Source organism: Calliphora vicina, chromosome 3 (assembly GCF_958450345.1).
Source record: "Calliphora vicina chromosome 3, idCalVici1.1, whole genome shotgun sequence".
Classification (NCBI taxonomy): domain Eukaryota; kingdom Metazoa; phylum Arthropoda; class Insecta; order Diptera; family Calliphoridae; genus Calliphora; species Calliphora vicina.
In genome coordinates this window covers 68284133-68310511 of record NC_088782.1, presented here as the reverse complement: position 1 = coordinate 68310511, position 26379 = coordinate 68284133, and the positions used below count along the sequence as shown (strand labels likewise).

Below are 26379 nucleotides of genomic sequence, written 5' to 3'. Positions count from 1 at the left end.
GTCAGAATTGAGTCCCAAAGCAATGAACTGAAAAATGTTGTACTGTGTAATGACAGTTAGTTAAAACATGTTGCTAGTTAACAATTTACAATTCTTTAAGGAATATTGAATATGAAGAAGATTATCACCGAAGTTGCAAATTCTGTTACCGAGCAGCTGAAAAATGGTATCTCCCATCGAAAAATATCCACCAAATTCAATATTTCTTTTAATCTGTTGAGAACATAGCGAATATATGTGGTTTGGCTTTTCCAGCACCAATTTGTGGACGGAATTCAATTCTATTGTTAAAAGATGGTCTCACTGTATAACGTCTAGTTGCATCAGGAGAAGAAAATAGTCCCCGTGAGGTACAACCAAAACTGTCTTCATGCTACCAAATTAAGATTTCAAAACGTGCATCTCTTAGAGAAATCAAAAGATGTGGTTTTTATGCAATAAAGATTGTTAAAAAACCTCGTTTAACTGAAAGACACAAGTCTCTTCGACTAACATTTGTAAATTTTTTTAAGAAATGGACCTTTGATGATTGGGAAAAAGTTATCTGTACAGATGAATCGAAAATTAACCATTTTAGAACTGATGGACCAAAATATGACTACCAAAAACGAAATGCGCCATTAAAAGACCGTGATTTTATGACGACTATGAAATATGGTGGTGGAATATTGCCATTTTGTGGTTGTTTTTCTGCGAAAGGTGTAGGAAAACTCCATAAAATTGGTAGTATATGAATGCAGAAATGTATATAGACATTATCAAGACAACAGATGTGGATAGTCTGAATGATTGGCGTGGACAAATTGAAAACACTGTGATACTACAAGATAACGACAACAAACATAAGTCTAAAAAGACGGTTAATTTTTTAAAAACCGCCAAAATTACATTGCTAGATTGACTCCCACAATCTCAGAATTTAAATCCGATTGAGAATTTGGTGCGAATTCTAAAACGTCGCGTTTATAATTATCAAAATGCATTTAGAAACACAACTCAGCTCTAGGAGCGCTCCCATGATATCTAGGGATCTATAATGCAAGAAGAGTGTCGCAAACTGGTGGAGAGTATGCCCTCCAGAATTCAGGCTGCCATTGACGCGAAAGCAGGTTATTCGAAGTACTAAAAAAGTTACTTTAGTAATCTGCGCCAAAAGTGTGTAAATGGTTGCAGTTATTTTTTTTAGATTACTGGAGTATAATTAAGGAAATATTTTATTTATTTAGTCCTAAAATATCCTTAATAAATATTGTTTAAAAAAACACAAAACGTTTCTTTATAAACATTGCACTTTAAAAATGGTGTCACAAAGTGTAAATATATGACCATCATTTACACATTTTTGTCTTAAACTGTATATGGAAAAATTCCTCTCTTTTCACACATACGGGTGATACAACAACAAAATACATACAATACATTCTCATGAATTAGGTTTTTGACAACAGACTTAGGTTTTTGGCTCTCAGTTACCAATCTAGTTGTTGTCTATGCTTCTATTTATCAGCAATGTTAACAACCCCCTGTTATTAACATTGTTTATGAGTATAACAACATCAACTGTTAATGCTTCTAACATTAACAGTAAAGCTGCTAAAAGCTCTAAAAATAGAATATTCTAGTTTTGTCATGAAACTACATACATACATATTAGAGTGACAGCCGATTTTTTTTTTAGATTTCAAAGAGTGCCGCGTGGAATATTGTGACACTAAGCCTAAATGTTAAGTGCTGAAAATTTGATCCAAATCGGGCAACGATTTCTGGACGCGCATCGAGGTCAAAGTTCAGATATATGCAAAATTTTACTGTTAATATGGAATAAATAGGTGAAACTCGTTAACTTTCTGCATTGTTTTCTAGAAATATGTAGATTTATTTATATTAATGAATATTACATTAAAAAAAAGTTTTGGAAATTAACCCTGTATCTCCTTTGGTTCAAAATGACCCAAAAACTGTATTATCGCCAAAATTAGAGAAAATTGCAAATTTTTCAGTTTTTGAAAAAATGTTGCTATTAAATAAATACTTTTGCAATTGAATGCAAAAGAATCAAAATATGTACGTAATTATCGTTGTAATGAGATATAAATGACAAAATTTGATTAAAAAATTTTCAAGTTATTACAAATTCGCCAGACCATTAACGTGTTTCAGGCCACATGAACAAAAAATTTAGGAAAAAAATTAAAATATTTTGAGAAAAATTAAAATAAAAGCTCATTTTTACTTAAAATATGTCCATATTTGCTTGTATATGAGTTTTTGTCTTCGTAGGATACCGTTAACCTATTCGCAGGTATGGCCAAAAAAAATAATTTTTTTTAACGGCTGTTTCAAAACTCCATTTTCAAATTTTTAAAAATTTTGTTAAACAAATTTCAGAGTTTTTCGATCATCACATTGGGGTTTATTGAGATCAAAATAGGGAAAAAAAATTATGTCAATACCTCTTACAGTTTTTCCGCACCTGCGATTTAAATTTTGCGATTTTCAAGAAAAACTAATTTTTTGTCCATATTTAGGCGAATGAGCCCAATTTCCTTACTGTTATAAATTTTAAGTAAAACTTATTTATAGTATTATAATCCTGGTAATTTTAAATATGGTCTGAAAGTTTTACTAAAATCGGAAAACGATAACCTTTGAATCGTGAAGGTCAAAGGTCAAATTTTTCAATATTTGGAATTTCTAATGAAAAGATAGCGAAATGTTATATATTTTTGGGCCGATTTTAATGCAACTTAAAGAAAATATAACATAAAGTCCAGAATTTAAAATAACAGCACAAAAATGGAAATTAACCCTTAGCAGCACTTGGGGTCCAAATTACCCTCAACTTTTAAAATCACGAAAAACACAACCATTTTGACCCCAAGTCCTCTTAAAGGTTAAAATCCATTTTTGCACTGTTGTTGTAAATGCTAGACCCCAATATATATTTTCCTCAAGTTTCATGAAAATCAGCCTAAAAATGTATAACATTTCGCTATCTTTTCATTAGAAATTCCAAATATTGAAAAATTTGACCTTTGACCTTCACGATTCAAAGGTTATCGTTTTCCGATTTTAGTAAAACTTTCAGACCATATTTAAAATTACCAGGATTATAATACTATAAATAAGTTTTACTTAAAATTTATAACAGTAAGGAAATTGGACTCATTCGCCTAAATATGGACAAAAAATTAGTTTTTCTTGAAAAATGCAAAATTTAAATCGCAGGTACGGAAAAACTGTAAGAGGTATTGACATAATTTTTTCATATTTTTATTCCCTATTTTGATCTCAATAAACCCCAATGTGATGATCGGAAAATTCTGATATTTGTTTAACAAAATTTTTAAAAATTTGAAAATGGAGTTTTAAAACTGCCGTTAAAAAATGTTGATCTTTTTGGTCATATTTGCGAATAGGTTAACGGTATCCTACGAAGACAAAAACTCATATAAAAGTAAATATGGACATATTTTAAGTAAAAATGAGCTTTTATTTTAATTTTTCTCGAAATATCTAAATTTGTTCCCTAAATTGTTTGTTCAAGTGGCCTGAAACACGTTAATGGTCTGGCGAATTTGTAATAACTTTAAAATTTTTTAATCAAATTTTGTCATTTATATCTCATTACAAGGAAAATTACGTACATATTTCAATTCTTCTGCATTCAATTGCAAAAGTATTTATTTAGTAGCAAAATTTTTTCAAAAACTGAAAAATTTGCAATTTTCTCTAATTTTGGCGATAATACAGTTTTTGGGTCATTTTGAACCAAAGGAGATACAGGGTTAACTTCCAAAATTTTTTTTAGTGTAATATTCATTAATATAAATAAATCTACATATTTCAAGAAAACAATGCAGAAAGTTAACGAGTTTCACCTATTTATTCCATATTAACAGTAAAATTTTGCATATATCTGAACTTTGACCTCGATGCGCGTCCAGAAATCGTTGCCCGATTTGGCTCAAATTTTCAGCACTTAACATTTCTCAAGTTTCATGAAAATCGGCCCAAAAATATGTAACATTTCGCTATCTTTTCATTAGAAATTCCAAATATTGAAAAATTTGGCATTTGACCTTCACGATTCAAAGGTTATCGTTTTCCGATTTTAGTAAAACTTTCAGAACATATTTAAAATTACAAGGACTATAATATTATGAATAGGTTTTACTTAAAATTTATAACAGTAAGGAAATTGGACTCATTCGCCTAAATATGGACAAAAAATTAGTTTTTCTTGAAAAACGCAAAATTTCAATCGCAGGTACGGAAAAACTGTAAGAGGTATTGACATAATTTTTTCATATTTTTATTCCCTATTTTGATCTCAATAAACCCCAATGTGATGATCGAAAAAAACTGAAATTTGTTTAACAAAATTTTTAAAAATTTGAAAATGGAGTTTTGAAACAGCCGTTAAAAAAATTATTTTTTTTGGCCATACCTGCGAATAGGTTAACGGTATCCTACGAAGACAAAAACTCATATACAAGTAAATATGGACATATTTTAAGTAAAAATGAGCTTTTATTTTAATTTTTCTCGAAATATCTAAATTTTGTTTCTAAATTTTTTGTTCAAGTGGTCTGAAACACGATAATGGTCTGGCGAATTTGTAATAACTTTAACATTTTTTAATCAAATTTTGTCATTTATATCTCATTACAACGATAATTACGTACATATTTCGATTCTTTTGCATTCAATTGCAAAAGTATTTATTTAGTAGCAAATTTTTTTCAAAAACTGAAAAATTTGCATTTTTCTCTAATTTTGGCGATAATACAGTTTTTGGGTAATTTTGAACCAAAGGAGATACAGGGTTAATTTCCAAAACTTTTTTTTAATGTAATATTCATTAATATAAATAAATCTACATATTTCTAGAAAACAATGCAGAAAGTTAACGAGTTTCACCTATTTATTCCATATTAACTTTGACCTCGATGCGCGTCCAGAAATCGTTGCCCGATTTGGCTCAAATTTTCAGCACTTAACATTTAGGCCTAGTGTCACAATATTCCACCCGGCACTCTTCAAAATTTTAACAAAAAATTTTTTCCATACAACTGATTGTCACTCTAATGTACCATAATATAACTATTATTGTTGTATCATGCATATGTACTAAAAATATTTTCTTCAAAAATTTTCAAAAATAAATATTAGAAAATAATTTTTTTCAACAATATTGGAAATAATAAATTTTTCTTCTTCGACATTTCGTTTTTAATTTTTTCATATTTTCATTTGTTTGACGTTGCAAGAATTGTTTAATTGAGAACGTATTTTCTTACGATTCTAAGCTATATAATGTTGTGCCATGGACTTAACATCAACTGTATTACCAGTGTGTTTTTAAAGTATGTAACATAAGTGTGTGTATTAAAAGATAGTAACTATTTACATTTATATATATAATCTATATATATAAAAATTAAATGGTCCATGTATGTAATGGCATCACGTGAGAACGGCTGAAGCGATTTGGCTGATTTTTTGTATTCGATTCGAAATTTTCAGGAGATGGTTTGTAAAGAAAAAAAATTTCAGGTAAAACTCGGAATTTTTTTTTGAGTCCAGTCAACTGTAATAAAAAAGGTTCCCTAAATTATGCAGTACAAATTTATATATTTTATTTGCAAATAAATAAGAACAGGCAGGAGTATGCGAGTTGGAAAAACTTGAAGTACTAACATTAGTAAATAGCTACCGGGCAAAGCCGGGGCGGTCAACTAGTTTGAAATAAATACAAAGTTGTTGACAGCTTTTATTTGCCATTAAAATAATACGGTTTATTTAATGGAAATAAACCACATTTTTTGAAAAGTTTAGCCAATTTGGATAATGAAATGTATATGCATTATAACAATATCATAAATTTCATTCTTATATTTTTCTCTGATATCATTGTTATTTATTTAAATAAACATTTCATATTTGCTTTACTAATTTATTTATGTATTTTTTCCATTTTCCTTTTGTGTAATTTTACAGGAAGAAGAAAAGTTACGAATTCATCACAATTGAAGGTCACAAAAATGCTCTTAATTGTCTCAACGGTCTTTGTGTGCTTAAATTTACCAAGTTTTATTATGAGAATGATTACGTACTTGGAGGTAAGAACATCCATCCATTATATTTACTTTATTTGACTACTAGTTTTAAGTATTCTATTCCGTTTGAGTTAGTTGAAGTAAAATAACTAATAACAAAATGCACATAAAAAACATTTTAAGTGCAATTTGTTTAGAATGGAAAAAATAAACATTGTTCACACATTTAAAAGTTTTAATTTGCCATGTCAATATACATAATTGCAAATTTTAGATGGTAAATTTCCAGGAAGTATGACATAGAAGTTATGTTAAAGCCAATGAATTAAAGATTAAACAGTTTCTTTTACAGAAGATCAGAAACGGTCCTGTAGCTTAGAAAATCGCCCATTTTCCAAAGATTATAACCATATATAGAATTGGGGTTCATGATCCCATTCTGAATAATTGGTATGATTAGGGTCATTTACAGAAGAATATCTCAAAAAATTGATTAGAATGTTTGGAGATCATTCGTTCGTCATAGAACTAATTTTGTTTAAATGAGATTTCAAAATAATTAATGTCTTTAAAGTCATTTGACATCCGATTTCTTATTTTAGTTTCTGGCAAAGTTTTCAGCCAGCTAGAAAACACTTTAGCTTTTCACAAATACTGGCTTTATCGTCAGTAAAGCATTATAAAGACAATCTAATGCTACTTTCTTCAAATAAATCTAATTCCCGCTTAAAACGACTTTCTGTATTTGATTTTAAATGTTTAGGGTTTCATTTATCAATATTGATTGAAAAATTTGCTGTTGATAAATTTTTAACATTGTCTTTGTTATATTATAATTTAGCTAATTATGTTGTAACGTTTTTAGGTAATTTATCAATGACATAAAGACAGGGTTAGCCGACCGTTGATGGAATGTAACCGTAATTTTGACTTAACGTAACACTTTAGAGCGATTATAGACATTAAAAATATGTATGTAACACGAATTTAACATAAAAATCCAAAAAAATATTTGTTAGCGGTTGATTGTTGATTTTCTATAAAATAATAAAATATAAAACCATTCTTGTGTGCTACTTTTCAAAAAATAATTATTTTTCAATTTAATTGCTTTTGAAAATCAACCCTGTTAGCAGATGTCAAGTAGAAACGTAATGAAATTCTGTTTTTAACAGGTTCGGCCGTTACAGTTGCGTTACATTTGATCACTTAACTGCTCTAACTGCTTCACACACAACAGAAACGATCAGCTGTTCTGTTCCGTTAAGGATACATTACATTACGGTCGGCTAATCCACCCTTAAGTCTAATGTTATATCGTTTATTAACTTTACATTTTATTGCATGGACCATTTTTTAAGAAATCGAAGAATCTATAGATAACATCTGTTCATAAAGACAACAAAAGGAATATTGATGCCGTTTTGCTAAGCCTAAAATGCCGCACAGGGGTATGAGAAAAAAAAGAGGGAAATAAATCTGTAACCCTTCCTCTGATTTGAATGTAATTTCACATGCGCAAAGAGGAAGTGTTGTCGAATTTAAGTTTTGAACTTGGACCTCATGAGCCCACCAGGAGCAGGGCCAGGGGTCCACAAAGTAGGACACCTCGGGTATGTTGAATTTTTAAAATTATCCTATTTCTTCGTTTGTGTTCCGATTTCAATACACATATAGAATCTTCTCATCGAGCACTACATAGCTATCAATTATCTTTTATATCTTAGGAGATATTCGCATTTGAAAATTAAATTTTCAAAATCTCAAACTCCAGTTTTTTGATGACCGCGGTTCCAAATATTTCCCAATTTTATAGGACTATCACTAGATGTATATATCAAATAAAGAAAGAATTGTTTAAAAATCATGATCGAATCAAAAGTTACATGCATTTGAATTTAAAAAAGGCAATTTTTCGGTATTTTTTTTGGGGAAAAAGTACTTTTATTCTTTTTAAGTTATCTACAAAATTTTATAATGCCTATTTTTTATGTAAAATTCAACTTAAGGGCAAAAATTCTAAAATCGCATACTCGATATCAAAATATAGTAACCTATTTTAGATGGCGGAATAAGTTCTTAATTATTTTGTAAAGGGTTCCGATAACCCCGCCCCTGGATATTATAGGCAAAAAACGAAAAAATCCCATTTTTGGGATTTTTCAAGACTTTTTTGGGAATTGCGGAATACTTGATAACAAATTTCAAAATTTGTTTTTTATTTTTCCATTTTAAATAGAAAAATCTACATAACTGTGAAATTTCATTAAAAAATATTTATAAATAAAAATTTAATTTCAATTTGAAAAATGTTTATATATGTAAAAACTCAATAAAAAGCATTTTTTGTCATATTTTTCAAAAAAGTATTCCATGAATTTTTTAATTGTCAAAAGTTATATACATTTTTGAAAAGTAGACAAAATCCTCTATCCATTGATATATAACATGTCTACCTTATGTTTTTTACGTGGCAAATTAATTAGAGAAAATTTTAAAACTTAAACTCGATTACACTTCCTCTTTGCGCATGTGAAATTTCATTCAAATCGGACTAAGGGTTTAGAAGTTACAGATTTATTTCCCTCTTTTTTTTCTCATACCACTATGTTTCATCGTGCATGTTTAAAAAAACGAAAATTATTTTTTTTACTTTTTCTGTTGTGGTTTTTTGGAACTATTGTATTAATTTGTGATACAGAATCGACTGGTGAAATGATATTCAACCGTTTTTGCTCTACAGAAAAATGTGCTCAAAATCCGCGTTGAACCACCACAAGGAGTAAAATTTTCCAAAAAAATGCACGCCATTATTTTTATTTACGCAAAAACCTTCAGAAAAATTATCAAATTTTTGAAATTAACTCTAATGTATACATATGTATATTAATATGATGCTAAAATCTTTAAAAAGTTCAATTGTCATTTAACTTTTGAAGTTCCTAATAAAATTAGAATATTTCGTATGAAATTTAAAATAGTGATGGTTGTTTGTTTCAGAGACCAGTCAATTGCAAACTAAAGATAAAAAAGCTTTATGTTTATCAAACTGTTACACAAATGGATAATTTTCCTAGGAAAGATATCAACTTTGTAAAAATAATTTTTAGGTTGCTAGGAAATTTTCTTTGATTTACTCAAAATCAATAATTTGCTGCTTAATTGGTTTTCGAAATAAACGATTCAATTATGAATGTTCAAGTAAGGGGACTAGGGACAAATGTAGCCTGATTTTCGTCATACTTTATTGAATAATTTCAGAGAATGTAGGTACTTAGAACAAATTTGTGCTAAATTTTATCAGGATTGTCACATAATCAGCTAAAACAGTATTCGTACATAATATTCATTCAAATTGCTTATAATTTGAGTGAAATGATAGCTAAGCCGAAGGATTTTGATAGAACATACAGTGGTTGACAAAACATACAAAAATTATTGGATAGATAATTTTCGTAATTGAAAACACAAAAAATAACAAAAATGTGTTTTCAATTACAAAAATTATCTATTCAATAATTTTTGTATTTAAAGTTCAGCCAATAACGAAAATTGTATATTCAATTGTCAAAATTATCAAATTCAAAACTCAAAATTCAATAGAAAATATCAGAAAATTTTGTTTTTGGGCACATGAATACTTGATTCAATTATGAAATAATTGAAACCAGTTCAATATGTGATAAATATTTGAATTGAAACGGTTTAGGAAATAGTTTTTTCTGTGAAGTAAAGCAAAACTTCCCGCATATGACGCTTTGTTGGCACAAATTTCGACATTTTTGAAACAAAAAAAATTTTTGTTTTCACTATAATGTTCAATAACTAAATGAGAATAAATGACAGATATGTAGCCTTCAAAATGACATAAAAGTTATTAAAAACATAAACCGCGTTCAAAAGATACACCAGCTATTGTAAATTTTGCATTTTTAAGTCATACGCCCAGTAAAATTGAACAAATTTGTAAGGGATAAGATCCCAAGCCTTGACGACAATTTTTATTCATCACTATAACAACATAACACAAAGTGTATTTATACTAATGTTTAACTCATTTTATTTAGTTTGTCAATCTTTTTTTTCCATTTTCAAATTATAATTTGAATGACATTCAGTTGTTCGTTTATGACCTTTATGCGTGTGCAACTGTAATTGACATTAATGTCTATTTTGAAATCAAACAAAAAATCACAATTTTCAAATATGAACATTAAATGATAATATTTTTTGCATGAATGCATGTTTAGCTATAGAGTCACTTAAAAATACTGTGAGTTTTTTGTTGCACTTTAGAGATAAGTACTTTTACAAATCAAGTATCGTTGTACCCTTATTAGATTTAATGATCTGATCAGATTAATACTTATCACAAGTAATATCCAGTCAGGTAAATATAGAAAAACATATGAAACAAGTTTCTAAGCAATATCTTTTACAGTTACAAAAATAATCGATTCTTTATTTTCCTACTTTTTTTTCGTAAACCATAGCTCGGGTTTACGAAAAATTAAGGAATAGTTTTAAAATAAACAAGAAAGTATGGCCCATATAATACCCTACACTGAGTAAATGAGCAAAAACATTTTTCTTTCAAAATTTCTATAATAATTTATCGTTATTTTTAATTGAGCTTGAGGTCAGTTTTAGAAAATTATATTTATTGGAAATAATAACATTTATGCCTTTGTGAAAGTTTCGTGGTATTCGGTCAGGTTTAAAAATAATGTTTTAATTTAATTGTATTTAATTGTGATTTTACTATAGTGAATAATACTATTCGCTTAAATTAACATTTTGGGACCAGTCACCAGAACTGCTGGCTGGTTATAAGTATTCACTCATGTGCTTATAAAATATTCACACATTTAAAGTTCTGGGAAAAAAGTCATATCAATCTCATTAAAGTTTAATTTATAATAAGTTTAAATAAACTAATGCAAAGATTTAAACAAATACAAAAAAAGTTAATGTATTTACGAGGAATCAGATGAAATAAAAAGTGCTGGAAAACTGTTTATTAGGCTGGTGTAAATTGCAAAAGCTTTGAAATATTATTAAATCAACCAATGATTCCAGCCCCAGGTATATTATTTCACATAGCCCCCATACAAATGTCCTCCTGAAATTGGATTTTATCGGCCATAACTAATTTATAGAGGTATCTACACAAATTTCGTTCCAGATAAGTTTTATATATACGGAAGTCATGTCACGTAATTTTATGATGATCGGTCCATAATTAGTCATAGCTCCCATATTAAGTCCGCTTCCGAATATCACTTTAACGATCATAAATCTCTTAAAACTGTTGGTATCCACTTAAAATTCAATAAATAAAGCCAACGGTACCGTGAAATAGCTCCCAAATGAAATAACTCCCTATGAAATAGTTCCCATCAAAAATGAAATAATTCCCAAACTTGAAAAATGAAATAACTACCAAAGGGTAAAATGAAATTACTCCCAATAATCGGCGGTTTCATAATTTTAAAAATATTACTCCCAAATAAGCGAAATAACTTCCAATGAAATAAATCCCAATAGAAATGAAATAATTCCCAATCCGAAGCAATTTATGTATATAATCTAAAAAAAGAAACTTCAAAAGTGAAATTATTCTTCGCTTACCAAACAATTTTTGCATTGCGGGCCTATGGTGTAGCGCAAAGTTTTACTTCTCTGGCCGACGATGTAAAAAGAATCTTTTCTGAGCGAAGTCGGTTTTTGATTCACCCCAGAGGAGAAAACCTTTGCGACCGGCCGAAGGCCGGCAATGCAAAAAACTTTTTGAGCGAAGCCAGTTTTTGATGCACCCCAGACGACAAAACCTTACCGCCCGTCCAAAAGCCGCCAATGAAAAAAAACTTTTCTGAGTGAAGCCAGTTTTTGATATTAATGGGTTCTGCTTTTGCAAAGTAGAACCCAACAAAAATGAAATAACTCCTAATACAGTGAAATAACTCCTAATTCCCAAAACAAAATGAAATAAAACCCAACAAAAATTTCATTGGAAGTTGTTTCATTGGGAGTTATTGTATTATGAAATAACTCCCAACAAAAAATTATGAAATAACTCCCTATGCGTTAGGAGTTGTTTCATAATGAAATAAGTCCTAATTTGTATGAAAAATTTGTTGGGTGTTATTTCATCTTTTCGTGGGGAGTTATTTCATTTGGGAGTTATTTCACGGTACCTAGGGTATTATATGGTCGAGCCATAGTCAACCATACTTTCTTACTTGCTGTTCTGAATAATTTTGTAAGCGTTCTCATTGTAATTGTGTAAACTGGAACGGTCAATCTGCCCTATACTTACTCAACTGAAGGCCTACATAAATAATTTACAATTACCTGCAACGAAAAAGAAAAAAATAAAAATTACCAAATGATATTTTATAACAATAACAATGTTAAAAAAAAACTTTTTATTCTTTCCTTTTACTTCTTTTACTTTTACAAATATTTAACAAAATAAACCACTATTCTCAGAAAATATTCATTTGATATGAAATAAATTAAAACAAGTAAGAGAGCTATATTCGGGTGTGCCGAATTTTATATACCCTTCAAATTATACTTTAAAATAAAAATTTTTAGGTAAACAAAATTTCAAAAAAAAATGTTTTCCAAATTTAAAAAAAAAAAATTCAACATTTTTAAAAATTGAAAATTTTTTTTTTTGTAAAACCAAAAATTAACTTATCTAAACTAAAATAGTTCGGAATAAATGTGGATCAAATTATTCCTAATATTTACATTCCTATTCAAATTTTGATACAAATTTTAGTTTTAGAATCTCAATAAATATGTAATATGTAATAATATCTTTATTTATTAATAAAACTCAATGAAATATTCAACGTTTTATACGTTTGTCATTCTAAATAACAAAGTGTAAAAAAAACTTGTCAAAAGGTCAAAGCAAATCCCGCAATTCCTAAAAAAATGGAGCGATAATTCCAAGAATGGTATTTTTTACAATTTTGCTCATAGGGTCCACATTTACTTCGGTGCTGGGAAAATACTTTGGGGATAAATAGAGAACACATTAAGGTTTCCAAAGATGCTTCCGTTTTCTGATCCCAGCTTTGGGATTTTAGAACATGTGGCTCAAAGTTGTAATTATTATACAAAATGGGTCAAATTCCGAAGGTCGTAGGGGCGACATATTCGAAAACTAGGACATGAGTTGAGTCACCTTTTCGCCCAAAAAACAGTAAAAATCTACTATTTTTTTAATTTTTAAATTGAAAATCGTTCATTATTGGATCCATAACTGATATTAGAAATCTTTTGTATATTATTGGTAATTTAGTTTTCTAATTTTAAAAAAAACGGAATAAGGTATGGCCAAATTTTAAAATTTCAATTTTGAAATGCCTATAACTCGGAAATTATAAAAGATAAATAAAAAAAAAAAAATAAAAAAATCTTTGGAAAACAAAAAAATTACACGTGTTTAAAAATTTAACATGTCGAAGGTACCTTATTTTGAGCACCCATACCGCCGCCCCTGGAGCATTTATAGGGTCCATTTTAATAATAATTTTATCCCGATAGGACCAGCCGTTTAGAAATCCCAGATTTATATCCAAAAAATTTTGATTCTGCCCCACTGTGCAGTATAACTAATGGCGTTTTCTTTTCTGACTCAAAATGTTGCCAACATATTTTGTACCATTTATTAAAGATTTTTTAACGATCACAATAGAACAAAAACCATTAATTACCATTTATGCAATTTTCTTTTATGTACCTTCGAAATGTTGTAAAACTATACATTTTGCTGTTTAAAAAGTGCTGCATTTCTAACCCTTTGATAAAATTGAGGGTGAAACGTGTAGCATATCTTCGGGGTTTTAGGGCAACATTATTTGAAAAGAACACGTTATACCCTTACCAAACTACATTTTTTTTAGAAAACAACACAGAAAAGGGTAAAAGGCAGAATAAAGGCATCATTTATGCCAGAAAAGAAAACGCCATAATTTAAGGCTTTCAAAATATTTCGAACAGGCAATTTTCCGAATTTAAATTCGATTTTTTTTCAGCCTATTCGGGCTGAACCGGTTCAAAATTCATTTACTAATTTTAACTTAATCAAACATACAAACTTAAATTGCACGTTAAAAAAAAAACTTGTAAAAACCTTACCTAGTACCTCGAATTATGTACTCAATTAATTACTCTATCACAGGAATATGTACTTTGTTTAAAAAACCACTTTTATTAAATGGAAGAAAATGAATAATGTTTAACATCAACCATCGCAAAGCCAACCAAACGAAATGAGTTTATTTTATATGTCAGTTTTTTTTTTTTTTATTCAACATAAACTGAAGTTGGGTTTTCATAAGAATCAGAATAAGAGTCTTGTAAATGACTCACTAACATACTCGTACATAAAGAAAAATCATTCAAATTATTCATAAAACATGTGCATAAAGAATGAATACCTTAATCCGGAGCTCTGTTCTTAAACAACAGTTATAAACAGTGGGCTTCATTTAGTTTTGTAAGTATAAAACATCATAGCATCATGTTGGCCGTTTTGGAATCTCGCTTTGGAATTTAAAACACAATTTAAAATATTGATACGAAATAGGTCCATTTTGGAAGGGTCTAGGGAGATTCTTATTAGTATATTTTAGGCGTGTTGAGATGCCTTTCAAAAACTTCTAAAAACAAAATAAAAACAATTAAGAAAGTATGGTTGGTCAAGCCCGACCATATAATACCCTACACTAAGTAAAAGAGCAAAAACATTTTTCTTTTTAAATTTAAATAATTTATATTTTTGAATGATTTTCGCTATGACCAATTATGGACCGATCACCATGAAATTAGGTCGTGTGATTTATGTCTCTATGAAAGTTTACTATGTTGAATTTTGTATGTATACCAAAATTTTTAAGCGATTTATGCACGTTAACGTGATTTTCGGAAGCGGGTCTATGTATATGGGAGCTATGACTAATTATGGACCGATCGTAACAAAATTTGGTGACATGAATTTTGTATATATAAAACTTATTTGGAGCGCAATTTGTGGAGATACATTTATAAATTACACATTTATGACCTATAAAGTCCAATTTCGAAAGGACATTTGTATGGGGGCTAGGTGAAATAATGCACCGATTTCAGCCAGGACCAATAGGCTTGGTCCTTGGGCCAAAAAAATAATATGTACCAAATTTGATCAAAATATCTTCAAAATTGCGACCTGTACTCTGCGCACAAAGTTTACATGGACAGCCAGCCAGACGGACGGACAGACAGACATCGTTTGATCGACTCAGAAAGTGATTCTAAGTCGATCGGTATACTTTAAGGTGGGTGTTAGACTAATATTTTTGGGCGTTACAAACATCTGCACAAACGCATAATACCCTCCCCACTATGGTGGTGTAGGGTAGGGTATAAAAAGAAAATTCAAAATTTTCAAGATTTTTAATTTTAAAATTGATTATTTTTGTACTTATAAAAGACATTGCTTTGAAACTTTTTCCAGGTGATTTTGTTAACAATTGATTAATTAAAATGAACAATTTGAATCAAATAGGTCATAAATTGTGTACGATTAGTGACAAAACCCGTCCAATAATGTAAGATTTTGATATTTGAATTTTCAAATGTGTACAATAGTGTGTCCCAAAAAACGTTTTTTTTCTTATTTTCATGGGTGCTCAAGCATAATTTGAAAGCTTATATGGTAGAGTATTTTTGAGATTTTTTTCGGAAGTGGTTTAGAGGTCGCTCAAATCGAGTTTTTGCTAAAGATCGGGTTTGTCGGCCTTTTTTTGAGTTTTATTCATAACTTTGTCAAGATCCACGATTTTCGTTACTTTTGAGGACACAGTTTAAAAGAAAAATGTCCGAGCTTTATTTTTGTGTGCAAACATTTTTAGTTTTTGTAATGAATTTTTCGAAATTTGTCCATAAATTTTGTAAATAAGCCTTTACAACTTTTAAAATTTTTATGAAAATGAAAAAAACTAAAAATCCAGTTTGAACTGTGTCCTTTTAAACTGTGTCCTCAAAAGTAATGAAAATCGTGGGTCTTGACAAAGTTATGAAGAAAACTCTTCAAACCCGACAAACCCGATTTTTGGCAAAAACTCGACTTGAGCGACCTCTAAACCTCTTCCGAAAAATCTAAAAAAAATTTCAAAAATACTTTACCCTTGAGCCCCAACAAAAATTTTTGGGACACGCTAGTGTACAACTATAACAGATAAGATATTAAACTCAAGCATGTTTTTTGAAAGCTTTAAGAATTTGATTTGGACGAGGCACAAACAATTCACTAGTTAGTTATGTTTGACTAATTCCCAAGCTACTGCCCCACTGTACCCACTGCCAACTGACAATTAATGAGTAACATGTGTGCGTGCTCTCATTTACAAGTCAATGGTGTTTGGATTTTCTTTTAATTACCGGTAAAAAAAAAGAAGAACAACAATAATTAAACGTTAAAAAGAATTTTTATGATGCCCTTAATTAAATCTTGTGCCAGCCAATAGAGTGAAAAATAAAATAATGTTGGATGGTTACAGAAAATTGATATTGTTGCAAAATGACACGAATAAACTGTTTTCGTTATCAGCCCACCACTTATTGGCTACTGCGGTTGTCACTGATATGGCTAATTTTGGTTATACTGTGGTGCTTGTAATGAGCACACGCAGAAAAAAAAAACATGGTTTGGCATGGTTACGACAACTATACTGTGTTCTTTGTAACAATATATTGTTGGCGTACACATAAAATGGTTATTTTAATTAAATTTCAACAATAATTTAGTTACTGTAAACATTTTGTATGTTTATCACAATCATAAATTTTAATTAATTGTGTTATATTGTGATTGCTTTGGATCATAATATGATTACTTTAGAACATATTATGAGCATGTGTACCAATGATATTACGACTATATTTGATCATAATATGATTATGTTTACCACAACCATGTCTTTTCTCTGAGTGCATGTTCGATCCGTTAAGAAATATTTAAGTAGCATCTCAACCTTAAAAGGGTGATAAAAGAATGTCATGGTTTTATGATGGCTATAAAATCATTTAACTACAAATGTCATCCATCATGTTTTTGGCCAGAATGCCTCCTTCCATACAAAACAAAACACATGTTTGCCTTGCACCAAAAAAAAAATAATAAAGTTCAAAATGTTAACGTAAATGTCAGTTGCTTTTGTGTTTTAATTACGAATTTAATTAATGAAGAACAAAAAAAAACAATAAAATTAAAGTCTATTAAATGTAAACATTTTATAGAAATTCTTAAAGGTTGTAATGTAGAGTGATTAGGTTGGATTTTTTTTTTAAATTACGACGAGTAAAGCTTACAAAACAGTTGATAAACTACCACAGTCAAAATTGGACAATATTAACCCAGGACGCATCAGGTCTGAAGTTTCAATTTAGTTTTTGTTAAAATTTTTATTTTATTTATTTTATTATAACGGAAAAGTAATTTACACTCAATTACCTTTATAACAAGATAAAAAAGGCAAACATTATCGGAACATTATGTGCCTCAGGGCACTTGAAAAAGAAAACGTGTTAAACATTTAAAAATTCTACACTAACACAGACTAAACGACTGTCTAAACCAGTGGTCGACACTCATACCAGGAGCCGGACATGTTCGTTTATTTAACTGTAAATGCTTATGCTATTTCGTGTGGAAAAATAAGGTTGCGAAATTATTTCGCAAATATTTCATTCCAAATATTTTATATGTAGTTTGACAGCATTTTGCACGAAATTTTGAACAGAGTACTTAGCTTAATAGGTAAGTTATACAAAAATGATAATTTGACAGGAAATTCTGTTCCTCGGAGTCATTTTTAATACTTTTTCCTAACTTCCAAAAGTAAAATATGGGCTACTTTTAGAAGTCACTTATTCAACACTTCCAGAAGTGAAATATTCTTAACGTTGACACTTTTTTGACACAACCTGAAAAATCGTATTCTTTACTTCTAGAGTCACCAAAAAGTGTACGATTGGTGTTACACAAGCGATCAGAAATCTATTTCATCCGCGACGAATTTAAACATTATGACGTTATGAAGCAGAAACCTCTACGATGCGAAAATGCTGGCAGGGATAGTTAGTTAAACTATGTGTGTTTGTGTTTTCCTGTTTTTTCCTTAGAATGCACACAGCTAGAAAATCGTTTTAATTAAAAACGGTCAGAGTGCAAATTCAGTAAACTGTTTATTTATGCATATAACTAGTAGTTGAAAAAGGCAGAGCAAAAAGGCTTCAATTTTAATGGGAGATAGAAATGTAGCAATAATGAACTGGTTTTTTGGCAGTTCCAGCTAAACCAGAAATGGAAAATTCAGTACAATATGTTGATATTAAATTGCCAGAAACGGTAAAAGCTTTTTAAAGGTAATAATTGAGATTTTTACATACATGCTTTAACACGTTTGGAGAAACAAAAGCAGTTAATCAGCCCAATTATGAATAAAAATTCCCCGGGAGTTTTTCCCCTTTTCTCATTTTTCCTATTCAAATTCAATGGGAAAAAACTCCCGGGGAACAAACTCCCGCGGAATTTTTTATTCATAATTGGGCTGAATATATCTGGAAAAAATTAAACCTATTAAGATATTATTAGAAACTATAGATTTCAAGTTAACAAAGAGGAGAAGGTAGTACTCAGAACTACACCATTTTTGAAATTGAGAAAATGAAATTGGAATTTTCTCAATTTCAAATTAAATTTCTCAATTTCATTTGGAATTTTCTCAATTTGAATATTTTCCATCCATTTCAAGATGCGAGAAGTGGTGATTTTAACACGAAAGACAAAGATCGCCCAGGTCAGACAAACAAGTTTGTAGACCAAGAATTGGGGGCATTACTCCATGAAGATTGTTGTGAAACTTAGCAAGAGCTTGCAAAATCATTGGGAGCTACTCAATTAACAATTTCAAAATGTTCGCGAGCAGCAAGATTCATCCAGAATCAGAGAATTTGGGTAACATACGAATTAAGGCCGATATACCTTGAACGACGATTTTACATGCCGAAATGATGCTTGAACGCTGTAAAAGAAAATCATTTTTGCACCTAATCGTTACATGCGATGAAAACTGGATCCACTACAATAACCCGAAGCGTAAGAGATCTTATGTGAAGCCCGATATTCATGGCGCTAATGAAATTCTCTGTGGGATCAAAAGTGTCCTATCTATTATTAGCTGCTGAAATCTGCCCAGATCATCACAGGGAACCTGTAGCGAACGCAACAGCATTGAGCATTGAGCGAAAACCAACCAGAATATGCGGCCAGATATTAAACCGTAATATTCCATCATGATAACCCCCGACCACATGTTGCAAAACCTGTAAAAAAATATTTAGAATGAAGTGGTTAGGAAGTTTTGTTTCGATAGATGTAGAACGCTGTCTGGGATGTGCCTGATTAGTTCTTGGCCTCAAAAAATGAGCTCGAAAGCCATATGTTGCCAGAAAGATCGAAAATCTTAAATTTTTGACAAACCAAAAGCCTAATTTGAAACGTCACAGGGCCCCTCTAAGGAGTCTCTGTCTCTCCACGCTCCACATATCAACCTACATGTCATTCAAATTTCAAAACAATGGATGTAACTGCTTAAACTCTAAAACTATTTATCGAACAAACACAAAATTCCACACAAACCCATCCCTTCGTCCCATATAAAACGTACATAAATATATGCAAATTATTGTCCAATTTAATGCAGTAGTTCTTGAACAAACACTTTACTTTTATTAACATGATGAAATGGAATTTTATGAAATTTAAATTTCCTGCTACCAGCTTCCTTTCCTATTAAATACAATATTTTTGTTTGCCAGCAACATGTTGTTTTTAGGTCATTGTTTCATTTTATTGCATAAAATAATTTCGTTTATTTGCATAAATTCTATTTAAATTTAAACGCTTTTTGATCACTTCTGCCGTAGATAATTTATGTAACATTTCTCGTTTTCTCCAGCTATTAGATGGTCGTTTGGTAGTAATGTCAGCGACACAAGTGTCACAATATTTTAAATGGCATTCACCACAGCCACCCCTCCCCCTCCCCCTTTTAGGTTATTTTTCCATGTGTATAGTGGAATATATTTATAAAATCAAATTTAATTTATTCATAATAAAATTTAAGCACATTTATTCATCTACTTCTACGACTACGCATGTTCGATTCAATGAAAATTAAAGCTAAATTATGAATATATTTGTATATTTCGGTTTATTCCGCATATTGTGGTTTCAATCTGCAGGCTTTGAGGCATTTTAAAATATAGTTCAATGAAATTTGTAATACGCGAACATACTCAGATTTTATTTTTATACCGCATCATCAAAAATTTATTGATTTTGTCATTCCGTTCGTCACACATCGAAATATTGACCTTACACAATTCTAAACCCGTCTAGCTATGCATGTCTGTCCTTAGTTCTATTGAAGGAATAATAGGGCACAGAGGGAAGAACTTACATGCAGAGAAAAAGACATGGTTGTGGTTAACATAATACAAGAGCAACATATTATGATACAATTTATGATTGTAGTCCAAACATATTATGATCATCATTAGTATCAAAGCAATCATAATATGACCCAAAGTAATCATATTATGACCGAATGAAAACATATTGTGATACAACTTAATCATATTTATGATCCAATGAATTGATATTATGATTTGAATTTAACTGTCTGTAACGACTGTCTGCAACAATCATCATGTTTATAAACATGTCCATCAGTAGAAGCTTCTACTTATCAACAATGTTTATATCATTCAGTTATTAACATTGTTTGTAAGTATGGCAACACTAAATGTTTAAGCTGCTAACATTAACATCGAAAGCTCTAGAATTCGAATATACTAGTTTTGTCCGTGTTAAGATCATTGTAGGATCTACACGAAAGATGGCGCTGTCTATAAATAGTGGTAGATGTTGCAGTCATTAGTCAGTTTATCGTAGACGTTGTTAGAGTAAACATCAACTGCATTATCAGTGTATTCTTGTACATTATAAAGTGTGTGTATTTCTGCGAATTATAAACGTGTATAAAAACACTGAGTCACTATTTAAACTATTGCTTTACAAATTTAAATAAATAACGAGTTGTTACAAATTTTAAACTACTAAATTGCTTTTATTTGCAATCCGGCTTATAAATAAACCATCGTTTTTAAAAGGTAAAAACTTAACAATATTATTGTATCATTAAAAGTTATTTTTCCGAACAAAAAATTTAATTTTAATAAAGAGTAAGAGATTTCCAGCCAAAACTTGTTCTTGGTCCAACAAATTATTATTTATTTAATCACGTTAGCTTTTAAAAATATGTCAGATATTATCTTTTCTGAATCATTCATTTTCAATTGTTTGTTTTTGGTCAAAATGGACATCCCAAAAAAAGTACGTGAAAAAATACTTAAAAATTCAATATGAACTTTCAAAAAGTAGCTAAAGATTTCAATGATCATCGTCACGCTGTTTCAAAGACCAGTAGTGCGATTCACTAACTTTTATAACGATAATCGTATCGTTAAAATAAATATAACGAAAATTTATCGAATTTGCTATTCAGTAACATTTTTAACGACATTCGCTGTCGGTTGAAGTCAGCTGTTACTTAAAGCAGTTTTTTTTTTCGTTATGTTAGCGACAATAATTTAAGTTGTGTTTATTTAATCGATAAAGTGTATTTGCAATTTTTTCTTCGTCATCTTCATCTTTTGTAGCTGGAACTATCGTAAAAATAATGGAAACACAATTTTATTTACTTAACTTATTAATATTTACAATAAAATATAAAAAAATAAGCTGAAAAATAGGGAAATTTGAAGATTATACTACTAATTATTCACCTGGAAGAAGTACTTATTTTTTTCCCCGATGTCCCAAAAGTAATCCTTTACATTTTGGACTGAAATAAGTTATTTTGCTAGTAGAATTATTTATAAAATTATGTATTTACTAAAAAAAATAAATAAAAAAAAGTAAATCGCAGCCAAGTGTCGAACCAACAACCTTCCGATTGCTAGTCAACGTTGTACTCACTACACCAATGGTTAATTATTTTATTTTGTGTCAAATAATGGTTTTCTACTTTTCGTTTATTTTGATATTTTGTAGACAGAGATGTCATATCTTAAACAATCGTTAAAAATAAATTACTGAATCACACTATCGTTACTGCAAGCGATTATTTATGTCGATAAACATTACGATTGTCGGTTCGTTAAAAGTTAGTGAATCGCACTACAGTAAACAGTATAAGGAAGTCTTGAACATTGAAAGATAACCACGATCAGGAAGAAAAAAAATGTGTAACAGATATTGGTAAGGTAAAAGAAGTCGAACAACTCTTTCGAAGAGCACCGAACACTTCTATCAGAAAATCTCTGATTATTTTGCAGACAGAGCCAAAGCTAAAGAGTCGTATAGTTTTCATTTAAATATCAGTACGATCTTAAAAGCTATTGAGCATAGAATAAATGCCATAGAACGGAAGGAGAGAGGAAAAAATTACTCTCTTTCCACACATACGAGTGATACAAAAACAAAATACATGCAATCAATACATTCTCATGAATTAGGTTTTTGATAACTTAGGTTTTTGGCTCTCAGTTACCTATCTAGTTGTTGTCTATGCTATTGGGGCTGAGTTTTTTTTTTAATAATATATTTATATATTTTATCATTCGATACTTAAATTTTATTTTCGTTTTTTCTTTTTATTTACAGACTCAATCATCTACAAATGAAAAGACAACTGTAGTCTTACAGTACATTTTCCAATTACTGTTTATAACAAATTTTGGCATTAATTTTGTGCTGTACTGTGTCAGTGGACAAAATTTTCGGTAAGTCCAGTCTATATATTTCCATACAATATTTTGCTACTTCCTTATAGGGGTTTTACATTTAATTGAAAAACAAATTTATACTTTCTATAACACAGTAAAAATAAATTTACAGTGAATATCTTTCCGTAGTTCGCCTGTGACGAATATTATCTCTAATAAAGAGTCTTGCGAACTTTGACAGTTGTTTCCATATTGTTGAAGCTACATCTGTCATTTATTCAGCTTTTTTTGCCAAGTCACCATGTACGGATATAGCGTTCAGCAATAACGACGTGTTTTCGGTGAATGGTCCAAGGAGCAGTTAGAAACTGACTCTAGTTTTCATCAAAAATTCACCTTGAGAGATTAGGCCTATTCAACAAACTAAAATGTCGAATTTGGGACTTGGGATACAAATCCACCTGAGATCCAAGAGCGTCCAATACATCCCGAAAAAGTTACGTTTCAACAGGACGGCGCTATGTGCCACACAGCTCATGTCATATTGCACTTTCTGCACGAGCGATTTGAGGGCATGTTCATCTCACGTGGAGGTGATGTTAGACTTTTTCTTGTGGGGCTTTCTTCAGTCGCAGATCTATGCGGATTAGCCAACATAACCGATGCCATCGGTCAAATTCAACCTGATTTATACGCCAGAGTCATGGAAACCTGATGTATACGCCAGAGTCATGGAAACCCAGCGAAGCCGCGGCGGACATTTTCACGATGTTATATTCCATACATAATGGCATCGATAGACCTTTCAAACGAATAAAACAATTCCATGATATCTCACACACACTCACCCCTATCGCCAATAACATGTGACATTTATGTTCCCATGAAATATCCATTTCCCTCGAAGCTATCGTGATATTCCTATGAACTTTTCATTCACAATAGTTGATTTTGTTCGTAACAGCTCTTTATTGTTTACAAAATTCCATCTAAAAATTTCACAACATGGGGAATTTTTTCAATGTGGAATTTTTTCACATGAACAAAGTTGATGAAAATTTAACATATTTCATGTGAAATATTGATTCGCGATAGGAGTGACTTTGTTTTAATTAAATTTAAAGATTGAAATTGTTTAATGAAATACCCTTTATAATACGATTTTGGTATAAAGGCATGTATCTGATTCATCCGTACATGTAAAAATTTTTGAAAAATATTTATATTTTGGTCCATAAATCTGGTTCTTCTCCGATCAACTACGTCTTTCCCTCGAGGCCATATCGTGCCTTCAACAGACGGACGAACTGACATCGTATTTCAAAAACTTGCGATTTTCAAAAACGAAATATTTATAAATTGATGTTCTGCAAATCGACGATTCTATACATTGAAACTAGTTTGATAACTCTAAAGTATTATGTCCTAAACTATGTCCAAAACTAAATTTTCTATTCACAATTTAGCATTTATTCACTTAAGGTATTTTAGATGGTAATACTGATTATTAATATTTGTCAAAAACTCAAGTATCATAATACAATTTCATCGTTCTACCATGGCACAGTGGGGCAGAATCGACATTTTTTTGAAATAAATCTGGCATTTCTAAACGGCTGGTCCGATCGGAATGAAATTTGAATTGGGCGTAGCCAAGGAGTATTCGAGTTTAAGTTATTAAAATGGGCCCTACAAATGCTCCAGGGAGCCACTTTAAAACTCCGTCCTTCAAAAATATTGCACTTTTTCATACTAAAGAATTTGTATAAATTTTCTTAATGTGACTGAGTTAGAACCAATGATTTGTGTTGAATAAAATATTAAGAAAATTTATAAAAAATTTTAGTATGAAAAAGTGCAATATTTTTGAAGGACGGAGTTTTAAAGTGGCATATTTTTGAATCTAATTGAGATATTGACTTGAAATTTTTAACTTATCTAAACAAAACAATGTAGCTCGGAATAAATGTGGATCAAATTGTTCCTAATATTTGCAATCCTATTAAAATTTTGATATCAATTTTAGTTTTAGAAACTCAATGAATATGTAATATGTAATAAAATCTTTATTTATTAATAAAACTCAACGAAATATTCAACGTTTTTTTAAGTTTTTCATTCTAAATAATAAGGTGTAAAAAACTTGTCAAAAGGAATCCCGCAATTCATAAAAATTGGAGCGAAAATCCCAAAAATGGTATTTTGCCTATAGGGTCCACATTTCCTTCGGGGCTGGGAAAATACTTTAGGGAACACATTAAGGTTTCCAAAGCTGCTTTCCGTTTTCTGATCCCATCTTTGGGATTTTAGAACATGTGGCCCAAAGTTGAAATTTTGATCAAAAATAGGTCAATTTCCAAAGGGCGTAGGGCCGACATGTTCGAAAAATAGGACATGTTTTTTATACCAAAATGTTCTCCGTAAAGAAACTTTATAGAAAAACATAAAATTGTTATATTAAAAAGAGTTAAGTCACCTTAAGAGATAAATAGCACTATAAGAGATAAATAGCACACGCAAGCATGTTTTTTCAAGATCTAGCGCTTTCCAAAAATATAAAATTCTTTGAAATCGGATGGGAAACAAAAAAATGGCACGTGTTTAAAAATTTTACATGTCGAAGGTACCCTACTTTGAGCCCCCATAGCGCTGCCCCTGGAGCATTTGTAGGGCCCATTTCAATAACTTAAACTCGAATACTCCTTGGCTACGCCCAATTCAAAAATTTTATTCCGATCGGACCAAACGTTTAGAAATGCCAGATTTATTTCCAAAAAATTTCGATTCTGCCCCACTGTGCATGGTCTAAACAAAATTTGTAGCAGATTTTCAAAAAATACAAACGATTTTCTTGATTTACGGTCGGTATTCAAAATTTGTTTAAAACAATTAAAAAGCTTTTTATTTTCATATGTATCGAGTATGTATTTATAAATACAAATAAGGCAAACAAAAATGTCAACAAAATATAAAATAAAAATAAAATTTGCAGAAAAATATTAATCAAAAAAGAATAAAAATATTTTTGTATACTATCGTGTAAACAATAAATGTTTTTTGAAATGATTTCTTGAAATATCGAATGATTTCATCAATATTTTAAATTTGAAAAGTGTTGATACTCAGTATTGCCGCCTATAAATACCTTTAATAAATAGTCACATCTATTCGAATAAAATTTTACTTTCTAGGAAACATACATACATACTCTGGTAAATATTCCTATAAACGTACACTACTTTTTTTGTAAAAATTAAACATGAACATATTTAGGGGGCTATAAATTTGGTTATTAAATTAGTTAAGACTTCACTTAAAATATTGTGTACAAAAAAAATTCATTTGTACTTAATTTAGTTGTTTTTTCTACTTAATTTTCGAAATTAACCGCCATTTTTAAGGGTGTTTTCCTATAAACGCACTTTAATTTTTGGGCCATTGTAGCATTATTAATAATGTG

General features: G+C 30.1%; 2 protein-coding genes across 7 annotated transcripts in view; one reads left to right on the top strand and one right to left on the bottom strand.

Moving 5' to 3' along the window:
- The window catches only part of fry (Protein furry), a 293867-nt gene that overhangs the window by 86285 nt on the left and 181203 nt on the right, over positions 1-26379 (bottom strand). The window lies entirely within an intron of this gene.
- LOC135953769 (alpha-2C adrenergic receptor-like) overlaps positions 1-26379 on the top strand; it is a 78801-nt gene that overhangs the window by 34101 nt on the left and 18321 nt on the right. The window contains exons 4-5 of the mRNA XM_065503759.1: positions 6004-6125; positions 22858-22976. Coding sequence (XP_065359831.1) covers positions 6004-6125; positions 22858-22976 — 241 coding nt within the window. The remainder of the gene's footprint in view (positions 1-6003; positions 6126-22857; positions 22977-26379) is intronic.